Source organism: Ptychodera flava, chromosome 11, assembly GCF_041260155.1.
Source record: "Ptychodera flava strain L36383 chromosome 11, AS_Pfla_20210202, whole genome shotgun sequence".
Lineage (NCBI taxonomy): Eukaryota > Metazoa > Hemichordata > Enteropneusta > Ptychoderidae > Ptychodera > Ptychodera flava.
The window spans coordinates 600,309-622,990 of NC_091938.1; the positions used below are offsets into that span (position 1 = coordinate 600,309).

The 22,682-nt window shown below is 40.3% G+C and overlaps 2 protein-coding genes across 7 annotated transcripts in view; one reads left to right on the plus strand and one right to left on the minus strand.

Annotated features, from left to right (window-relative positions):
* Nucleotides 1-3,612, minus strand: part of LOC139143204 (gephyrin-like) — a 41,168-nt gene extending 37,556 nt beyond the window's left edge. For both annotated transcript variants that reach the window (XM_070713347.1, XM_070713346.1), the window contains exon 1: nucleotides 3,463-3,612. In XM_070713347.1, the coding sequence (XP_070569448.1) occupies nucleotides 3,463-3,610 (148 nt within the window). In that variant the 5' untranslated portion in view covers nucleotides 3,611-3,612. The remainder of the gene's footprint in view (nucleotides 1-3,462) is intronic.
* The window catches only part of LOC139143205 (zinc transporter ZIP1-like), a 28,046-nt gene continuing 8,947 nt past the window's right edge, over nucleotides 3,584-22,682 (plus strand). Inside the window, exons 1-2 of one of the 5 annotated variants that reach the window (XR_011554555.1) lie at nucleotides 3,631-3,762; nucleotides 20,693-20,921. The gene's annotated coding sequence lies outside the window, so the exon portion shown is untranslated. Of the gene's footprint in view, nucleotides 3,763-4,852; nucleotides 4,952-18,638; nucleotides 18,747-19,368; nucleotides 19,463-20,692; nucleotides 20,922-22,682 lie in introns of those variants that run through there. The other 4 variants (XM_070713348.1, XM_070713352.1, XM_070713349.1 and 1 more) reach the window with 4 other exon arrangements.

The window sequence follows — 22,682 nt, forward strand, 5'->3', positions numbered from 1 at the left end:
AATATGTGGCGTCATGCGGTGTCCCATCATACCATATATGAGGTGTAGCACTGGTGGTTACTGAGTTATGGACAAATATGTATATTTCAGGTCAAATGTCACTGAGGTCATGTGACATTTTGTCAAAAAATTGAATTGCTAAGTCATCCCTATGTACCAAAAATCAGACCTAGCTCTATTGGCTCGCTCAAAATTAGATATGCACATAATTAATGAGGTACAATATGCGGCGTCATAAGGTGTCCCATCATACCATATATGAAGGGTGTAGCACTTGTGGTTACTGAGTTATGGACAAATATGTATATTTGAGGTCAAAGGTCGCCGAGGTCACGGGAGATTTGTCAAAATATTTTATATATCTGCGTGAACGGAGGGACATGACCCAATCTATAAGGCCCTGGACTTCATCCATGGGGACTAAAAACTGTGTCACTGAATCCTTTTTGCAATATGAATATGATGACAAACTAAATTTTTATTTTACTTGGCCTTATACATGGGATTCTATAGGCAGCTGACTTATACATGGTAGTCTATGGTGGTGTAAACTAAAAAGTCCTCTAACATGGCCAAATCGACGTGCATCTGTATGGGGTAGGGTACTATCCTTGTGCAAAGTTTGAAAGAAATTGACCAGGGCATGTCTGAGATATCTGCGTGAACAGACGGACGGATGCACACACGGACGCAGGCACGCACACACGGACATGACCAAACCTATAAGTCCCCCCGGACGGTGTCCGTGGAGACTAATTAGACAGACCACGAAGTCAATGAGCAACATACAGCTGAAAGACTATTTTTCACATTGCGATTTTAAGCCCATTTTATGAGAAAAGGGACATGTATATGTGGAGAAAAAGCAGAAGACACATTTGTAAATTGTTTGTTAAGTGACAATCATATATGCATCTCTTGAAATTTTGTGGTTATAAGGTATAACAGTAGTGTAAGAATAATGAGGTTAGAATAAGTTAGTAAAGCTAAGTTGACAGTAATTAAGATTACAAAATTATACACTAAACTGAGGAAATCTGAATGAAATAAATGTTGAAAAGTAGCAAAGTCATGGTCATCTTTTGTCTAATACCCTGTGTAAGTTCATGAACTTTACATAAATCTTGCTATAGATTTGTTGCTAATGGGCAATAACTGTGTTTCAGATCATTTGAGAGCAATCCATCCATGACAGGTTTAAATTGTAATATACTTCTATTTAAAGGAGAGAAACTTCTCAAATAATTTTTTTCCCTGTAATTTCCTGTGAGAACACATGGACATGCGTAGGACTCTATGCTGGTGCTACCTTGCAACTTGTCATGGCATTGTCTAACCTGTTCACCCCAATTTCCTGTAGACAGGTCCACACTCACCATTGATAACAATGGTTTGGGCCATACCATGGTAGTGAAAGACTGAACATGTGAGGTCATGGATACTTAATCTCAGGAATGTCAAAGTCTGTATATTGACTCAAGGATGTTTACATAACAAATGCTTAGGGTCATCTCAAAAGTGAGAATCTAAACTATGAAATATGTTTTTTTTTATTGCTTTTGATACCCAAAAGAGCATAGAAATCTCTTATACTTTGAATCAGCCATCCTGCATATTTCTAACATTCATCAAAACCTCATTTCTGTTCCACAACTCATAAAACAGACCACAATGCAGGATTGGTGTACATTCCAAAACTACATATATGAAAGACCCCTAAAATCAATTAGTAAAAAGGGGGGTTAGAAATTTCCCAAAACTATATAACCTCCGCTCCGTTTGGCTCAATTTTTCGGAATTGGAACCTTGGAACCAGTCTATGTATCGGTACCAAATATCAACGCAGTCTGTTCAGCAGTTTTTGACTTTTTGTCGTTTACGGAAATGGACGATATCAAACATCGGTTGAAACCACCTCTATATCACAACTTCCAGTTGTGATAAAAACTACTCTTCTGAGAGCTTTGATATTTGATAGACATGTTCTTAGGGATGATCTTACTGTGAAATATTCAAATTATGATGAAATCTGCAATTTTGTATTTTTGCAGCTATTGATGTCTTTTTTGGTCAGCTCAGGCCATCCTGAAATAGCAATCAAAGATCTGATTTCCACCTTCATCATCAACAAATGTGTCACAAATAGTTATTCTCAACATAACAAAGTGGAGCTCTATCGGCCATTGGGTCGCTTGTTAAATATGCCGTTCTTGAGTTAATTATATGTCACTGGTTAACAACTTCACATTTAAATATAACGAGTAAGTGTTCTATGTGAGCACAGGACAGATGACATTAAATTTGAGGACATTGATTGTGTACAACAAAGGATTGTCTCTCATGAATTCTTTATCAAAACTGTGTGTTTATATTATGAATACTGGCAAAAAGACATTGGAGTTCCTCGTGTATTTTGAAAATGTTAGTGCCGCCAAAGAGTAAAAGAATGAATGAGTCAGATTTCCCAAAGTTTGTGACAATTCTTTTCTTTGGTCTACTATGATCAATTTTTTTTTCTCAAGACATTACTGGATCATTTTTTTTCTCCTTCTTCTTCACCTGCCGACAATTTATTTTCAAAAAATACTTCAGCAGCTCCAACGCCAACCCCACCTAACCCCAAAATCAAATGGTTCTCCCCTTATTGAAGACTGGCATATGTTGGCATAGCTGCAGTACAGTAGCTCGAGGTTTTGCCTGGGTATTTGGGTTGGACGGCAAAATTTGCCGTCCGACCCAAATACCCAGGCAAAACCTCAAGGATATCACCTGTGTCACAGTGGCATGTTGTTGTGGGTCCATAGCGGTGGTGTTTTCAGACAGGACTTCTATCTTTTATGGAACGGTTTTGACTTTACGACTTTTAATCCCTCGTGGAGGAGTTAAAAGTTGTAAAACTCAAAACCGTCGCGAAAAAGGCAGAAACTCCGTCTGCTCTGAAAACACCACAGCTATGGTCCTTTGGATCCACAGCTAGCATGCATGTAGCTGCAGTACAGTAGCTCGAGGTTTTGCCTGGGTATTTGGGTCGGACGGCAAAACTAGATGCCGTCCGACCCCAATACCCAGGCAAAACCTCGAACTACTGTACTGCAGCTAGCATGCATGCTGCAGCCACCAAAGATTTCGAGGGACGACATTTCAAACCAATAGACATGTCTGCTGTTGCAAATGGTATCTATACAAGTCTATCATCGCAGAAGGTATACTCTATATATCGGAATCAGTGCACTGTATAGCACAGTTAGGCGAGAGAAAGTTCGATTATTTCCGGTCACACGTTTGGGGCGTGTGGTACTGGTAGGCAAATGAGATACATCGAACCATGGAAGTTAGGCATGGTTTTGAGATATATACTTAGGCTTGGCCCCTCAAAAGATGTAAGGTTATGACAGAAGATACTTGAAAATGTACTATCATGATATCATACTTCGTTTAGGAATCATAACGTTTGAGCTTTACCTGTTAAAATGCCAATTTTCACCACTTCGTCTTCAGAACTGCTTTCTCTCTCCCTGTGCGCCATTTTGGATTTTCTGGATACAGCGCCCTCGCCAGCCAATGATTGTTGTGCTGCGCTGGCTGCGCTTTGGCTCTGAGCTTCAAACATTCCAGCTCTGATTCGTGCTCAGTACATATGTACACCGCTAATAGCGCTATCCGCTACACATCAAGTTTTGACAGCGCCTCGCCTACTCGTACGTCTCACAGTCTAATGTCCTACCAGCCATCCCGAAGAAACATAGCGAAGGAACATAGCAGGTAAGTGCTTCTGCAGTATTCAGAGTGGGAAAGAGCGATCAAGTGTTTTCATCGGGACATGCATTTGCTGGTCTCCATCCATGATCGTTTTCAGCATCAGCACTGGGACTTGGAAGTTGGATCGTCGCTTCGTGAAGCCCGTGTGCCATATGGACTTCTATGGAGGGGCTGTATTTATAGGGCTTCGTGAAGCGACGATCAAAGCGGTTTTCAGAGAAACACACATTGTTTTGTCCACCGCATAGACTTGCTCCAAGAATGTGGGCATGTACATGCCAACACAAAGTAAATCGACGGAATAAACCAGCAGAAATGCTGGCATGAAAAGTCAAGCGACGGGGGGTGGTCAGTCTAGCCACCGCACTGCGAGCGGCCCAAACAAAGTTGCTGCAGTGGACAGTTGCGCACAATATTGCTCCGCCCGCTTGCAATTGCAGCCGGGCGCGCTGCCCTCCATTTGAAAAGAGATGCTCCAGTCACGGACGGTCTGTGCATTGACGTGAAGAGGCGAGTTGTAGAAGAGTCATTAATTTACGGATCGTGGTGTCAAAGTCAGCAGAGGTCATGATGAAGGCAAATAAAAGGCAAACCGTCAACCCGCCAAACACTGGTGATGTAGGCAATACAAGCATATACGGAAAGACTCGATATTCGAACACACTTCTCATTTTAAGCTCATATTTAGTATGTGTAGAAATACCAAAGAGAGCTTATATGGTGAGTCGGTGGTGTCTGTATGTACATGTTTATGTATGTATGTTAGTATGTGCAGATGTATGTCCGTCCACCCCAAAAACTCCCAAAGCGCTGCACCTACCATCTTAGTATTTGGTGTACAGGTGGACACAGGGGTTGAGATGTAAATTTGTTGAAATGAACATGTCAGTGTCAAAAATATGCGATTTATGTAGTGAGAAAAAGGAAAATCCTGCAAATGTGTAGGAGTGGTGGCAGTAACTGAAACAGCCTACACAAAAGTAAGGCAGAGGTTCTTTGGCATAACCTCATTAGTATACAGTGTACCTTCTATGTGTGGGACTGATGGCAGTAACAGAAACAGCCTTAAACCACTGCTGAGTCATTTCCTGTCATTGTTCATGAAGCGATATTGACAGACGTGCTCAAACCAACAGAGACAGTGTTGAAACATTCGTCTGCTTCAGACTGAAGAACTTCTAGTAAATTTGAGGTAAATACATCACAGGCTTGTATGTAACTATTCAGCTGATTAATAATATGTGTTTAAAGATGTATCTCAATTTTGGTAGAATGTGAATTAAGGGCTAGACACAGTTATATGTCCAATAGGAAAAGCTACTATTCTTCTGTGCTGTCTGTGAATTTTTAAGGTTGCTGTGAGCATGTTGATTTGGAAGACAAATACATCACTGTCAGAAGATACAATATCTGTCTTTGTTCTTGTGTATTAGTCAGTGATTATCATGATGAGGTCTGTAAATGCTTGGTAACATCTCCTTGCAAGTTTGCTTTGTCGCTTAAAAATGAGACTGGTCAAGGATCAAATGTCTTACACAACTTCATAACAGTCCAAAAAGTATGCAATCATTCATGTCATACTGTTTTACTTCATGTGTCCAGTATTGTCTGATAATTATCCAACACTCTCCCTTCCTTAAATACAGGTCTTTCAGGTTGACTGTTTACACTTGCATGTTCATCACACACGTTTTCTTCAAAAGTACGCACAGAATGTATTGATATGCCAGACATTAGAGTTGCCAACTCATTCAACCACTGGTAAGAAAAACATGAATTCAAAGTCTCTGGGGTCTTACCAAAGAGGTATCTCAAAATTGGAAGAAAAACATACCAGGGGTTATATGGTCTTGGCAGAGACAGATCACTAATTGCCAGAACACAGGTGCCAGTTTATGACCATTTTCACGTAAACCGAAAGGCAATTGACTGCACACATATATACAAAGTGACCACTCACACATAATGATTAAATGAGTCAGCACCGTAAATGTCTGGCTTATAAACAAATTCTGTGTATACTTTAGAAGGAAACTTGTGATGAACAAGTGTAAATGGTCAACCTAAAAGACCTGTAAATGTTGTCTCAGAGTACCCAGACATTTGACAAAAAGAAGCTAAATGTAAGATAATCTTCAATTTTGTGAGTCTTCTACGCAGTTTTTAGCTCATATTTGGTATGTGTATAAATAACAAAGAGAGCTTATATGGTGAGTTGGTGGCATCTGTATGTCTGTATATGTTAGTTAGTATGTGCAAATGTATGTCCGTCTGCATCAAAAACTCCCAAAGCGCTGCACCTACCATATATCTTAGTATTTGGTGTACAGGTGGACCCAGGGGTTGAGATGTGAATTTGTTGAAATGAACATGTCAGTGTCAAAAATATGCAAATAAGGTAAGAAAAAGGAAAAATCCTGCAAATGTGTAGGAGTGGTGGCAGTAACTGAAACAGCCTACACAAAAGTAAGGCAGAGGTTCTTTGGCATGACCTCATTTGTATGCAGTGTACCTTCTATGTGTGGGAGTGGTAGTGGTAACTGAAACAGCCTACTCAACTGACTGAGTCATTTCCTGTCATTGTTCATGAACTGATACATATTGGCAGACGTGCTCAAACCAAGAGGGACAGTGTTGAAACATTCCTTTGCTATGCGTGTTCCTACAGTTGACATCAGACTCTTCATGGGGAGTTTAGTTTGATTTGTTCAAATTGTGGTGAAATTTTGATAGTTGTATTTTTTGGGCAATTTTTTCCTGTTTTTGGTAAAGAAAATCTCTTCTCTGAGAGCTCTCGTCCTATTGCCCTGAAACTTGGTATGCATGATCCTAGGATAAGCCTCCATCAAATTTGTTCAAATTGTGGGGAAATTTTCATATTTGTATTTTTGGGGCAATGTTTCACATTTTTGGTCCAGTCATTCACTCTGAATTAACTATTCTGATTGCTTTGAAACTTGGTATTCATGTATCTAGAGGCAACCTTAGTTGAGTGTCTTCAAATTGTGGTTACATTTTAATATCTGTAATTTGGAGCAATTTTTCCCATTTTTGGTCAAAATCGTTTTTTCTTTGAAATTGCTCATCGGATTGCTTTGAAACTTCATATGCATGTTCCCAGGGGTAAACGTAGTTAAGTGTACTCACTCTGGCCTGCCACATCGAACCAAATGTGAGCAAAGTGTCATTGACGCTTTTTTTTTTGTAACATCTCCTTGCCAGTTTGTTTTGTCGCTTAAAAATGAGACATGTCGAGGAACAAATGTGTTATACAACTTCATAACAATCCAAAAAGTATGCAAAATTCATGTCATACTGTCTTATTTCATGTGTCCAGTATTGTCTGATAAATATCAATACATGTCAAGTCATCAGTAGTCAATTTCAACACTTGATTACTAAGTTTGTAATTTTGTCAAACTTAAAATCTGTACATTACAAGTCATTCAGTAGTCAATATAGCAGATCAAATTGATCTGTTGTGAAAATACTAGTAACAGGTTTACTGGGTATCAAACAAATTTTCAGGCGGGTTTACTGGGTATCCACACTCTCCCCTCCTTAAATAAATGTCGTCCCAGACATTTGCCAAAAAAGAAGCTAAATGTAAAATATTTTTCAATTTTGTAAGTCTTTCTAAGCAGTGTTTGAAAATGAGAGTTCAATGCTCAGCCTTTTTATGGCAGCGTCTTTGTATCACAATTTTCATCTCATTTGTAAACAATACTATTAGAAGTCTGTTCAGTGAGTTCCATAATACATGAATGCAATTTCTTCAAATGTTTTTGAAGTTCTTTTGCAAGTAATTTCATGGTGTTCCTTTGTAAATCCAAATTGTTAGTGAATTTGGTATTTTTGGCAGTGTATAGCTAGAAACAATTAACCCTTTTCCTGCCGAGCGCCCCTGTCCGTTATCCTGCCAAGTCGGTCAAAACCGGCCCCCTTTTCCGTGTCTACAGAAGATAGGCTCTCCTGCACGCTTTCCTGCCAGGCATTTGGCGGGAAAATACCGCATTTTCGGGGTACGATTACCGACCATATACGTGTTAGACTTCAAAAATTTTTGCATGCCCGTATAGAGGGGCAACCGCTGATGAGGTTGTGTCCAGAAAATGACGAGGTCACGGGCGTTGTTTGCCCCGGGGGACGTGCACTTTTATGCCCTTTTCTAGCTTACTTTCGCGGAAGTAAAGCTCGTTCGCCGGCACGCACGGCTACACCGGGGAAACGTCACCTCTCGTGGGTTAGTAGAAGACCCAGGGGTTAGTGCTATGGGTGCGGCAGCACCCTCAAACCTGTCCTGTTTCCCTGGGTTGTGTCACTTGGCCACGTACTTGAACGACTTGGAGAGTCGCACAGTGCAGTCTGCTTTGACGTAGTGTCAACGACATAGTTCTGCCATTGAAGGAAGGCGTGTACGTAGTTTGGCCAGTTCAGTGAACACTTAGCTCGTTAGTGTTACCGTTTCCTAACAGGTTAGTTGTGCAGTTGTTACTAAGCTGCAGTTTTGTACCACCTTAGCTCTGGACAGTGCAACTGCTCTATGCACTAACCCCAACGACAGATGGTTGGTACAACGTCTACGTCGCACGAGCACAGCCTCCGTTGGGCTGTGCCCCTCCCACGTGATACAACGCACGTTCATCCATTACTATAGCGTCCTTACGGATCTGCCAAAAACGAAAGTGGGGGTTAAAAACAAAACAAACGAAAATATGCGATCATAGATAGTATTTTATTCGGGAATAATTTACATTATGCCGAACAATAAATCTCGGAGTCTGTCTCGACGTCCGAGTGCATGGTCCGTGTTTCAAAAATTACAATCGGGGTGGCAGATCCGTGTTTCAAAAATTATAATAGGGGGAATTGTACAAAATAATCCGTCTAAACAAAACAAACGAAAATATGCGATCCATAGATAGTATTTTATTCGGGAATAATTTACATTATGCCGAATAATAAATCTCAGAGTCTGTCTCGACGTCCGAGTGCATGGTCCGTGTTACAAGATTACAATCGGGGGATTGTACAAAATAATCCGTGTTTCAATTTACAATCAGCGGGATCGTAAAACACAAAACAAACGGCACAACCGTGCTCAAAATGTGATCATGGTCCGTGTTCAGAATACAGTCAAGCCACTGTTAGGCGAAGCTGTCCCCTGTCCGTTATTTACGTCGGGTTCTCTTGCTGATGGGTGTCGTCGGGGCTGTGTGAGTAGAGGTCTGCACGCCAATGCTCCTCTTACCTCGTAGCATCATGCGATGATGAAAAGCCGCAAAACACTCGCCCTCGTGAAGATGAACCCCGCACAGACTACATCCTTTGGACGTCTCAGACAGTCGTCCGCTCGCAGTGGTCTTACCCTCTCTGCTGCATACTTTACAGCATTTCTGCCGCCCCTCCAAACGGCTGACAACGTGCATCGGCTGATTTTGTGGATTGATGTACGAGGCAAGAGAAACAGTGGCCTCGACCTCTCTCACACTGGGCTGCGATCGCCCACAATAACCGCCAATGAGTTGTTTCCGGACACGCAGATGAAACATCTTATGGGTCAGCTTACTATCAGGGTGTACATGCTTGAAGCATATATATGCATTTACCAGGGCAACATCAATCAGGTAACATGCCAGATATGTCCACCATCTGTGGTTCTTGCGCCCAGTGTGAAAGTACTTGTGCTTCTGGTTGGCTCGGTCGACGCCTCCCATGTACCGGCAATAATTATACAGCGACAGAGGCACTTGTCGCCGCTCGTCTCCCTCCCCCACTGGCACGCACTCCAAGGGTGGATAGACCGTATTCAAGATCAGCACCTGAGCGTTACTATCCTGATAAGCAGTGATGTTAAGACGAGAGTCCGTTCTGGTCGTGGCTTTCATATCCCCAACAGACAGAGGAAGGCGCTTCCTCTTACCCGGCGGAATTAATTGAGGGGGCATGGTGCGACGATTACGGCGGTTTAAAATTCCCTCCCATGTAGATCCCGGTCTCCATCAGCTCTCTAGCAGTAACGACCGTGCTAAACAGGCTATCACAGAATAGGCTGTGATTATATCCACAGAATGGCTGGACCAGCTCCATCGTAATTCTTTTCACCACACCTCGCTCCTGCCGTCTCCCATCAGTCCGATCCCGAAATTTCACACCTAGGTACGGTGCAAAGTTAGCGATGTATGCAGTGGTGGAGTCGCACAGCTGCCATATCTTGAAACCGTCTCGATCAGGCTTATGCGGTAATCTCTGCTTAAATTTAGAACGGCCCTTAAATCGCACCATGCCCTCGTCGATGGAGATCTCTCTACCCATCTTATAATTATTTACGCACCGGTCAACTATGGGCTCCATCCATGGATTGATTTATACAGGGGATCCTCCTGACACCGACGTCGGCGGCGTGCCTCATCAGGATCACGACGTGGATCGTTCTCTGGGTCTGCCAGATGAAAGTATCGCATAAGCTGCTGAAAGCGACTGCGGGTAATCACAGTAGAAATACCCTGGTTTCTCAGAAAGGGATCGCTAGACCAATAATCCTCCACTGATGATTTACGGTCGACACCCATACAGACTAAGACGCCAATGAATGCCTGCACCTCTCGGTAGTCAGCGTTACGCCAGTATTTATCTATTTTCCTAGCGATATATCGCTGGTGGAATTTGGCGTATTTATTAGTCTCCTCCTTGGCCAATCTGATCAGTGTAGCTGGAATAAACTTAAAAAAGTAATCGAGCTCACGGGAGTGGCTGGGCAAGGTGAAAGTCGGTCCTCTCTCATGGTCAAAATCGGTCTCCTCAAATATATTAGCATCGGTAGTCTCCGACATACGCCAGACAGGAGGGGTGTCGTCCTCCGCCAACACAGCAGCAACGTCATCATCGTCGTCAGAGCTTGCCTCACCTACATACTGCCTGTCATAAAAGTCATCGTCCTCTGCCACATCCTCGTCAACCTCCGAGTCGGACTCAGCGGTGATATCACCGTCGTCTGGGCGTCTGGGCCTGAACTCGCCCGTAGCGGCATCAAGGATCATATCTGGCTCAAAATCAGGTGGGCTATCCTGATAACGAACCCTCCGCACTATCTTTTTCGGCGGGGACATCGCAGCACACGAAACTATGGCAGGAGCGGGCTCGGCAGCCTCTGCTGATGACGAGGACTCAAGCTCTTTCGCACTGGGCACAGGAACCTCTCCTGACGCAGGATGAGGGCTCATAGTAGCAACAGGTGGTGTCTCTCCCGGAGCAGCCGGGGGAGAACCAATGGCATCAGCCGTCTCGTTACTCACTGTCTCACTAGCAGCAGCAGACGTAGTCTGTGCAGGTGAAGTATCTCCCACAAGAGCAGATGTAGTCTCTGCAGGTGAAGTAGTCTCTCCCGGAGCAGCCGGGTGAGAACCACTGGCGACCGGTGACCCGTCATCATCCTCATCGGCAGAACGATCGCTCTTACGTTTACGCTTACCACTGGGTTTTTCAGCCGGAGATGGCTTCGCCTTACGGGAGCGTTTCTTGCCCGACTTCTTAGAACGTTTACTAGGGACATCACAACGATCGCTACCACTACCGCCCGGAGACTCTGCATCTTTGAGCTTCAGTCGTCTGCTCGCCTTCAGAAAACTTTTGCAGTCCGTCAAGCTCATGTCTGGAACAGTGTCGACAGACTAGCAGGTCCCTCCCTTTTAAAGCCACAGGGAAACAAAGCCCTGGACATGATTGGACGCAGGGGTGTTAATATATGCATCCACCTGTTATTATAATGGACCTACGGCAATCAGTCCACCAACCGGCGCTGACATTCCTACCCGTCATGTAAATTGCCTGTCCGCACCATTTGATATGCTAATAATACTCATTTGCGATGCAAATCCCTCGAGCACTTAGCATAACATAGTCAATGTCATTAGCATCTCAACTTGACATTCCGTCCAGCTGGGTACGTGGCATGCGCACCTGCCACCCAAGGACGTTGGCCCAAGCCCATGTTTAGTACGGGTGGGAAACCCGTATCTTTAACCTCATGTCCCTTCTAAGTACGCCTGCGCAGGGCGTATTGTCATCCAAGTCGGTGACAAGCCAACCCGACAGATCGCCCATTAAGCAGTAATGGACTGGCCGTCTCGTTCTTGTACGGCAACGAACAGTGCTTCAGCGGCTTGTTTAGGTCATAACCGTCGCCTGCCGAGCGGCTTACCCAACTAAGGCGGTCAAAGATGAAGGATGCCAAAATTGTCAACGGCTGTCTCGGCCTCGTCCGTTGGGCAAACATGGCTCCTTCAAATAAAGTGGCCAGCACGTCTACGTCATCAGCGGTGATGACGACCCGTCATTGACGCCCGAGTGCGTAAAACTCGGAATATACCGACAGGTACCTCTACCTGAGTCGGTCATACTACGGTATAAACCAAACACAGGTCTGCCAACTCCCGTTAGACTCGGCGTTAGCCGAACTTCACAGGGACAACATAGGCGTAACAAGTCGTTGAACAACGGTTCACGCACCTAACCGCAGCCGCCAAGTCGGTGAACAATGGTATCAAATTTTGAGGCCATGTTCCTGAATGGCAAGGCTGAGGCGGTGTGTTTCGTTGCACGGCTTGAACGTCTAGAGCCAAGTGCAGCCGACAACGTCCGACATCTGAGTGGGTAGTCTTTTCGAGAAGGTAACAAGTCGGTTAAAAGCGGTGGTTACCCTTCACAAATGTCGCTCAAGTCTGTTCGGATCAGTTCCATGTCAGGGACTAATCAAGCCGAGTCCGTCAAATCCGTCCGCACTTCCCGTCAATCAGGACTAAGTCCGTGATTTTCGTCTCGCACCATTGGCAAAAAATTGCACCGCCAGCTGAGGCGGTCTTAGGCGGTTGCCTTACAGAAAGCCGAGTCCGTCAAATCCGTCCGCACTTCCCGTCAATCAGGACCAAGTCCGTGATTTTCGTCTCGCACCATTGGCAAAAAATTGCACCGCCAGCTGAGGCGGTCTTAGGCGGTTGCCTTACAGATTAGCGTTGCCGAGACGGTCAATTTCGGCCGCAATCTATGTAGTGCCTCAGAGCCAAGTTAACCCAAACTCCGCTAGAATACGTCAACGTGCTAACCTGCCAAGTACGCTACTCGTCCCCCCAAAAAAAACCAGTCCCCCACCGGGGTGGGGGACTGGCTGGGTAGCTTCCGCACCTTTCCCTGTCGTTGGACTCTCTGTGAACCCATTTCGAGAGCAAACGCCGTTCCTCGCCCAAAACCTGTCCTCGAACGACCCCTAGCGCGAGCAAGGGTTTGCTACACGTAGTTCCGTCGACTAGGCAGGAAAAGGGGTACCAAAAAGTAGCCCGATTTCCACCGCCTTGGCAGGATAACGGCCGTGGCTGCTCAGATTCTAGCTACACCGAATTTCAAGCGGATTTTCACCGACTTGGCAGAAAAGGATTAAACAGTATCTGAATAATTGCATGAGTTCAAGCCAATAGAGTAATTGAACTGAGAGTCCAAGCGGGTCAATCAAGGTCATCAATTGTTTGTAAACAGTGCAGGTCATCACAGTTAATTCAAGGTCAGATTCAGTCTAATGCAATATAATATCCCAAAAAATGTAAAATATGGTCGAAAGCCAGTGAAAACTATTTAACAAATAATGAATTTATGCTTGAAGGTATATGGATGCAAATTTCATAAAAAGCACTTAGACTGGAGAAGGCAACAAATTGTTACTTTTTGCTGAAGATATTATGTGACTGTCAAAAGGTGTCTGAGTGATTAGCAGGTGATATGTGAGTTTGTATTATCCTATTCTCACTGAAAGGTTTAGTAGGTCATAGTGTACCGAATTATGAAGTTCCTTTGATCTCCACACCCTATTTCCACATGCCCAGACTTGCAAGAGTAACCCTTTTTCCCATATTTTTTTAACAGGCTGATGGTCATGTCAAACAGATCGTTTTGATACTGGTTTGGTTGGTTCCAGTAATGTAAAAAAACACCCTTCACAAGAAGCAACCTGCAATAAGTCATTGCACAATAAGTCAATGTACAATAAACCACCGTCCCTCCGTGGGTGGAGGGACGGTGAATAAACTATATTCCCCATCAATTAGCAGATTCAATAGCAATACACAATGTACATTAGCACTTACAAAGGGCAATAGCAACCCATGCACCATCAAATTTCATAGCAGTTCTAATGCTCACAGTCACAACAGTGCAAACAGTTAATTACAACAGTGTAAGTAATAATAATGGGACTATGCTACCAGTACAACCTGCCATACCAGTACTTATACAATTGATGCAAATTTTAATTACAATCAATTATCAGTGCAACAAGACATTAGTCTACATCATTGCAGGAACACAGATTTCAGCTCATGAATTACAATCAGAATATAACTCACAGATTCACACACATCAAAGGACAGGTAGTTTAGATTTATTGAGCATCAGTATATGTATATCACTAACAACAGTCCGACTTGAAACTGGGAAAGATACAGAATAAATAGTGTTGTGCGATGTAGCATCCACCAAGGCAGTAACATTTGTAGCATAGAATCACAAGGTAGACGTTTAATGTCCTTGCTTACCTTTGTATGTCTCAAAATAGAGATATCACATTGACATCTGAAGACTTAGATTGTATTTTACATTTTGGTGATGAATTACACAGAGAAACGACCGAATGCCTTCGAGTCAGTAATAAGTTGTTTTCTGAAATAATATTGTTTGATGAAAAACCAAATACTTGTTACATCAATTTAATGTAATACAATATTACAAGAGAAAACCTCTACTTTAGCCTGCATACTAGCTGCATGGTGTTAAGGGATGCAATAGTGATGTTTTCAGTTCTAGTAATTCAATGTTGTTGATGCTTAGTCGGTACTGTATGGCTCTCTCAAAAAATGCAAGCAAATACTTCCCACTTGATTCCCGCCGTCTTAACTCACATGGCTTCGCAGTATTCTGTTGGAACAAATATTCCATTGTGCTTTGATATGGTGAATGATTTGTTTAAACTATTTGTATTCATTGTGTCATGACTTTAACTTGGATAGGGTGACAACCTATGAACTTCAAGAATTTTCCATTCAAGTAGAAACTACCAGCTCTCACACACACAATATCAGCAGATGTACAGGCAAAATGGACTCATGGACAGTTACTGTGAGTCTCAAAAACAGCTACCAGTGAACAAAGAGGGTATGCAGAATATGGAAACACAGATTTCAGCTCATGAATTACAATCAGAATATAACTCACAGATTCACACACATCAAAGGACAGGTAGTTTAGATAACAGTATTGAGCATCAGTATATGTATATCACTAACAACAGTCAGACTTGAAACTGGGAAAGACACAGAATAAATAGTGTTGTGCAAGGTAGCCTCCACCAAGGCAGTAACATCTTTAGCATAGAATCACAAGGTAGACAGTGCACATGTAATGCCCTTAACTTGCTTACCTTTGTATGTCTCAAAAGAGAGATATCACATTGACATCTGAAGACTTAGATTGTATTTAGCTCACATCTGGAATATGTATATACCGGTATACCAAAGAGAGCTTATATGGTAGGTCTGCGGCGATTTTATCTACCATCATTAAAAAAAAATTAGAGACAAAAAGACGACTGTAACACAGACATATAGAAGAGTGGTATTAAATGCAAAGGTGTAAACAGCTTTGAGGTGCATAATCACATCTTTTATGACTACTTTGTGTTATTCTGTCTCGTCATTATTGTCATTGCATCTCTCGATCCATATCCTGTATAATGTAAAGATTTCTACATTTTACAACCCTGATAGTGTACGTTTTCCAATGATCAAGAGATGATTTAAGATTTTTGGAAAATCCAAGGAACCCAGAACTATAAATTTTTAAATTCTGAACTGCCTACTTATTCTTTGAATGAATTGTTAAGTTATCCCAGAATTCCTAAGAATGAATAGGGAAATAAAACAAATATGTCAAACAATTTCACCTTGACAAAAACTGCACACAAAGTTTATGACATTCTGCCATTTTAAAGAAATTATCATTTGCATAGAGAATATTATGTGAAAGCTTAAATTTAAAAGTTCTAGCTCTATATGATTGAAATCAACCACTTGATATGTCATCGAAAGTGAAAACACAATTGATCATGCTGCATGATGTGCATGTCCACTGTCACATGTCTGTGCTGGCTTTCAGAGAGAACAATGAATTTTATTGAAACGTTTCCTTAAATGAGTTGCTACCTTAGCTGCTTACAAAAATATCTCAGTAATGATATGTTACAGTGCTCATGCTTGTTCAAAAAGTGAACTTTTAAATCGTTAGATATTTGATATATTAGACATTTAGAGATGGATGCTACAAATAGATCCCCAAGATTATGAAGTTCAACATTTCAGCATTAAAATAAAAAAAATAAAAAACAAATGTCGGGTGGGAAGTAGTATTTTTACAGACAAAAGCAGAGATTTCAATTAATGCAAATGTGAATTGTTACTAATGTTTGCAAAGAGAATGTTAATTTTGATAACTCAAATTGTCATCATAGTATTTGAATGAAAACTTGTCAAAACTTTGACATTATTATTATTAAACATGACTCAAATGCAAGTGATATTTTTATATTGGTCAGAGAACTGTTCCTTAAAATAGATACACATATAAAGTCACATTTCATGGAATATATAGAATGACTGTCTTTTGAATGTGTAAAGAGAATGCCCAGTGCATATCAGACTGAACTAATCTTGTGGGTTTTTTGCATTTTTTACATCTTACTCGTTAATCTTTAATGCAGAGAAAAATATAAAATGTAAAAACATGTTGGTTGCAAAAGCAGTGGCTTGATGACCCTTAACCCTTTTCCTGCCAAGTTAACATGTCACCATAAGGTCAAGTTGGTTAAAACTTAGTAAGGCATAATATGTACTATATATTGCATTTCAACAAAGAATTGAACATTTGAAGGTCCCTGAAAATATAGATACTGTAAACATGATTTTCACAGACAAAAGTTGCTACGGTATATGAAACCAAGTTGGTGAAAATACATAGAGTTTTGGCTCAAAACCACTTTTTAGTGACTTGGCTGATCGGGGAAGTAATAGTGTCTGGCATTAAAAGGCTATCAGCTTTGAAAGCTCAGCAACATACAGAACTTACCGAACAAACAGAACTTACCGAACAGGCAGTACTTCTCCTTAATTAAAGTGTTCTTAAATGCAGATTTACTGACATCTGAAATACTAATAAATCCGTCATTTATATATTATACAGTGAAACACATCAGCTAAAATGTTGGTATTTACCAACTGGTACGGAAGTAGAGTGTAACCTTTCATGTTTCTCAGATGTATCACAGATATAGAGGTCCTGACACTTCACATTAAAACCAGGTTGCCCCATATAACTCCATCCCAAACCGTTTTGTTTTAAAAACACCTTGTCCCAAAGTACTACCTTGTACCAGGCCACTTTGCCCCAAGTACCTCCTTGTACCAAAACCACTTCATCCCAAGTAGTGTAATATGTTTTTACATGCAACTTGGAGGCATTAATGATTTACTGTGTAAAGACAGTTTGGCTACCAGAAACCTTTTATTCTCCCAAAAATCACAAACGGTAGAATTAGAAAAAAGAAAGAATAACAAAAATGTGCTAGCCAAACTGCATCCACATGTACAATCATGGCCACATGAGTGATAGAGTGTAATATAGTGTGGTGAAATTGTCCAGCTACGGCAATGTCTCCCTTCACCATTGCATGACCAATAGAAGCTACAACTGGTGTCTCACTGTGCATTGTGGTTTCGTAGTTTCGCAAAGTGTGTTCATTTTCAAGTTTTTGTTAATGGGTGATCTAATTTGTAAATTACAACAACATTATGATAGTATGCATTCAGTTTTGGTCAAAAACTTTGGATATGCTGCACCAGAGGAATGATTTTATCAGTTTTAATGAAACAACAGTAGCAAAAAAAAATTTGATTCAATATCAGATATCTTTTAATTGTTCAATCCCAGAATGCATCAGATTCTCTTCGGATCATATCAGCTTATAATCTTATTGTATTATGAAATAACATGGGAGCATTAGATCATTGACCCACTAACAACAATTCATGTTGATTAAATTCACATTCAATCGCTTTGTGTCACTCGTGTTGGTTTTATCATACAGAATCGAAAGACAAATTGCAATTTACAATTCGAAATACAGAACTGAAATGGGAAAAAGTCTTTCTTGATTGAGTGTGTTTGACCTGACAGTTTGGCATATCCTTGTTTATATTACAGTCATCACAGGGAAACAATGTATGATATAGTGTGTGAAATAATCAATTGCCATCAAATTGTATCAATTTTCCACCAAAAATTGTAGCTGGTGGTAATTTTTTGCTAATTTTCACCAAACCTTTGAGGTTACAACTATTAAAAACAAACCAAAATATTACACAGTATATTACAAGCTAACAATAAAAAGTTTTAAGATGTTTAAACAGTTTACCCTTCTTCCTACAAAATTGCAGTGTATTGAAATACTTTATTCTCCTTCTACTAAGTAACAAAGTCCTTAGCACATAAGACAAACATTGTTGCTGTTCAATACTACAAAACACTCCTGCTTTGCATTTGCCTCTGTCCTGAGTCCTGTTTGTACTAAAAGTCTGTCATAAGTTGTGTCTTTTTTGCTATTTAAAAAAATTGGCCTGTAACTACTCGGTTTGATAGTAAAAAACATAATTTCAAGGTTTTCTGAAGGTCAAATCTGGGTCATCTCAGCACGTGATGTGATGTAATGCATGAAGACCCCTTAGGTACACAATTATGGTTCAAAAGAATCCACCTAGGGGGGCCCATAGGTACTACTTTATGTGAAGGTCATTTCCTGGTGCCTTCCAAGTTATATGGTATTCAGCTTGACTGTCAGTTTTAAATTAAATTTTATTTAGAGACATGGCAAAGGGAAATTGTCAACAGTAATTGCAGTAAGTACATGTATATCCATTAAATCATCACGTTTGAGAACTGCAATATTATTTTGCATTTTAACAGTTTAACATCAGAGCAAAAATTTAAATGTAGGAGAACTATAAAATTGTCCATTTAGCCTATTTCAAAGTCAAACTGCTATAACTTATACAAGAAATTATGTGATTCTGAATGATTTTAATATTTTTGCAGATTCCACCAATTTAATGAGGTAGTAGTGAACATTACCAGACATTTCTTGATGATATCAAAATATCAAATCACAGTCCCTCTACCAACTGTGATCAAATGATTTCTGGGCTAAATTGTTATGAAAATGTTATAATACATGTAATCATTGAAACAATGATAACTCTCAAACAGTGAGTATAATAAATATACATACAGCAGTGTGTCTTGTTTTACAGGATTTGTGTTTGGCCTAACCCTTTTTATCCCAAGAAAAATACATATGTTCAAGATGCCTATGAGCCTGCTAGATCACAAAGTATGACACAACACCAGGGCCTTAAATATAATTGTATGTACACTCTCACTATGCTACAAGATGCTTTCTTCTGCATGAAATTTTTTTATATGTATTGCTTACAGTCAAACGTTTAAATCATGGCTAAAAGACTGCATAAGTTGCCACATGAGAAACCTGTACCTCATGACAAGCTATCACACCGTGAACAATGACTGAATGCCACAGAAATACTGTGTATCCATGGTAATATACACTTCACATTGCTACCAGATTTTTAGAATTGCCACCTAATTTTATTATCTGATGGTAAACGTTTACCACCAGAAATGAAAAAGTTGATCGATCTCTGTGATAACAGACTCAGAGCTTTGTCAATTTTTGATACATACACTTCTGTTCCCAATGCAATGTGTCAAATAAGTGACATACAGAATATTCATATCTTTCAAGAAAGTAACATCTGGAATATTCAGATCTTTCAAATATGTGACATATTGAATATCCATATCTGTCAAAAAATTGCATATGGAATATTCATTTATGTCAAAAACATGACATGGAATATTCATGTCTGTCAACATAGTGGCACAGGGAATATTCATAAATGTTAAAAAAGTATCAACATAATTGTAGAATATAGCATACCTACATAGTAGTTATATATAAATTATAAAATTTATAATTTCCCATTGATTTAAATGCAAAGTATATGCTTCTTTTCAGCAAGTTTATAGCTACCTATAGTCTATAGAAGCTGTTGGGATGGGTATCCGTCCGGCCTCCGTTGTCAGTCTTTATGTATGTATGTATGTACCAGTATGTCCGTTTGTGAGGATGTCCACAGTACTTACAGAATTAATATTTCTTGTGTGGGTGCAAAATATGATTATGAGAAACCTCCTTTTTTTGTTTTTTGATAATGTTGAAAATATGCAAATTAGCTAAAAAAAAGGCATTTTTGGTAAAAAATCTTCTCCATAACCACTGGTCAGATACCTTTGATATTTGGAATACAGTTCCCGAGGGATGACCCAAGTGAGACTTGTTCAGATTGTGATGAAATAAGCAAATTTGTATTTTTAAGGAATTTTTTGTCATTTTTGGGCAAAAATTTATTCATCAAAACCACTTGTCTGACAGCTTTGATATTTGGTATACAAGTTTACAGAGATGATAAAAATATGATATACCGGTATTCAAATTATGATGAAATCAACAATTTTGTATTTTCAGGGCAATTTTTGCCATTTATGGTGTTATGTAGGTCATTCCCCCCACACTCATCATGACCTGAGTTCAATTAGTCTAGAACATTCTCAAGGTCACTGCCCTTGATGACCTCACAACCTTGAATTCAATTAGTCATGTTTGGAATGTTCTGGAAAGTTGATTAGTTGTGTAAGGGAGATAATTTTAGAACAGTAATTAGCATGTCAATAAAAGTTCTAGATTTTTTATATGCCTTTATAAAAGGGACGTGCACAGCTTCCAGTCAGACTTTTGGGATCGTGCTCTTGTGTGTTACTAAACTCCAGCAGTAGTCATTCTCAAGACTTTTCAAGACCTTCACTGTCAACGCTGGATTTATACTGTGGACTTTGTGCAGCTTCAAGCCTGCAAGCCAAAGGACTGTTCATTCATCCGACTGACTGTTACAACTCTGAGACTGGAGCTTTGCCGTCCCAGCTGAGATAAGTAGTCTGTACACTTTTAAAGCTTGTACTCTGTCCCTGACTTAGCAATTAGTTTTGTTTTCGTAATAAATTTTGTTTAAACGGAAACTGCTGAGTTCACCCTTTTGTTCGTTTTCTCTGCACGTAACAAATTGGGGGCTCGTCCGGGATACGAATATTTTGAGCCGTTTGACAACATTTTGCCTACCTTTTCAAAACTACTGTATACTGTGAACTCAGCGAAATTCAATCATGGCGGAATTCAAGCCAGACGAATTTATGGATGACCTTGATCAGGACACATTTAATTCCCTCAGAAAAGACAACCTCATAGCACTGGCCAATTTCCTTAAAGTAGATGTCAAAAGATCTATGCGCAAGCGAGAAATACAGTTCAAGATTGCAAAACATTTAGTTAATTCTGGCCATCTTGAGGAGTCTGCCTTAAAAGATTATGAGCTTGAGTCTTCCTTCCAACTCAAAAAATTGGAATTAGAAATACAGGCAGATTTCGAGCTAAAAAAAATTGGCATTAGAAAAAGAAAAAGAATTACAAATGAAAGAAAAAGAATTACAAATGGAAAAGGAGAGACAGGCATTAGAAAAAGAAAAAATACAAATGCAGTTAGAAATGGAAGAAAGACAGAAAGAGAGGGAATTGGAAATGAAAGAAAAAGAATTACAAATGGAAGAAAGACAAAGGGAGAAAGAAAGAGAGGAAAAAGAAAAGGAAAGAGAATTAGCAGAACACCGACTGCAGTTAGAAATAAAAACGTTTAGAGCTTGGACAGTCAGGAAAATTCTTCCCTTCAGACAAGTTTGACATCACTAAGCATTTCAGGCTAGTTCCCCCTTTCCAAGAAAAGGATGTTGATAAATATTTCCTTCATTTTGAGAAAATTGCTCAGAGTCTGAATTGGCCTAAGGAGTCCTGGTCTATGCTTTGCAGAGTGCTTTGGTGGGTAAAGCCAGAGAAATTTATATTCAGTTGTCAGTAGAGCAGGCTTCAAATTATGATTCTGTGAAGGAATAATTCTCAAGGGCTATGAGTTGGTGCCTGAAGCTTATCGTCAGAAATTTAGGGATTGTGAGAAGGTGAAGGATCAAACTTATGTTGAATTTGCTCGAACAAAAGAACAACTGTTTGATCGTTGGTGTTCTTCGGAAAAGGTCAGTCAGAATTATGACAAATTACGACAACTTGTTTTGATTGAGGAATTTAAAAGGTGCATTCGGAGTGACATCAAGACATTTATCAATGAACAAAGGCAGATACATTAGAGGTTGCTGCACGTTTGGCCGATGATTATTCATTGACCCACAAATCTTCATTTCTCAGACAACCATCCCAGTCCTTTTCATACAGAAACAATGCAGGTAAATTTAACTCCTCCTTTTCATCCAAGAATTTTTCAAAGGAGAGTAGGAAATCAAATGACAACAGTTCACAAAATTCAAGTAACACTCCCACATCATCAGATCCCAAGTCTCAATCTCCTTCTGACAAACAGTTCGGTACACTTTCTTGTAATTATTGTAAGAAAGACGGCCATTTAATGTCAGATTGTTTCAAATTGAAAAGAAAACGTGAAGGTCAAAGTGGTCAAAGTGGATCTAAGCCCACCGCTTTATTTCTTCATCAACTCAGTTAGAGTCTAATAATGTGTGTAACACATTTTCTGAGGTTAAACCCCTCTTATCCCCAATTAATGAGGTCAAGGTCAATTCTTCTCAAGATAGCATTATGGGTATTTTCGAGCCATTTATTCATAATGGTTTTATATCACTTT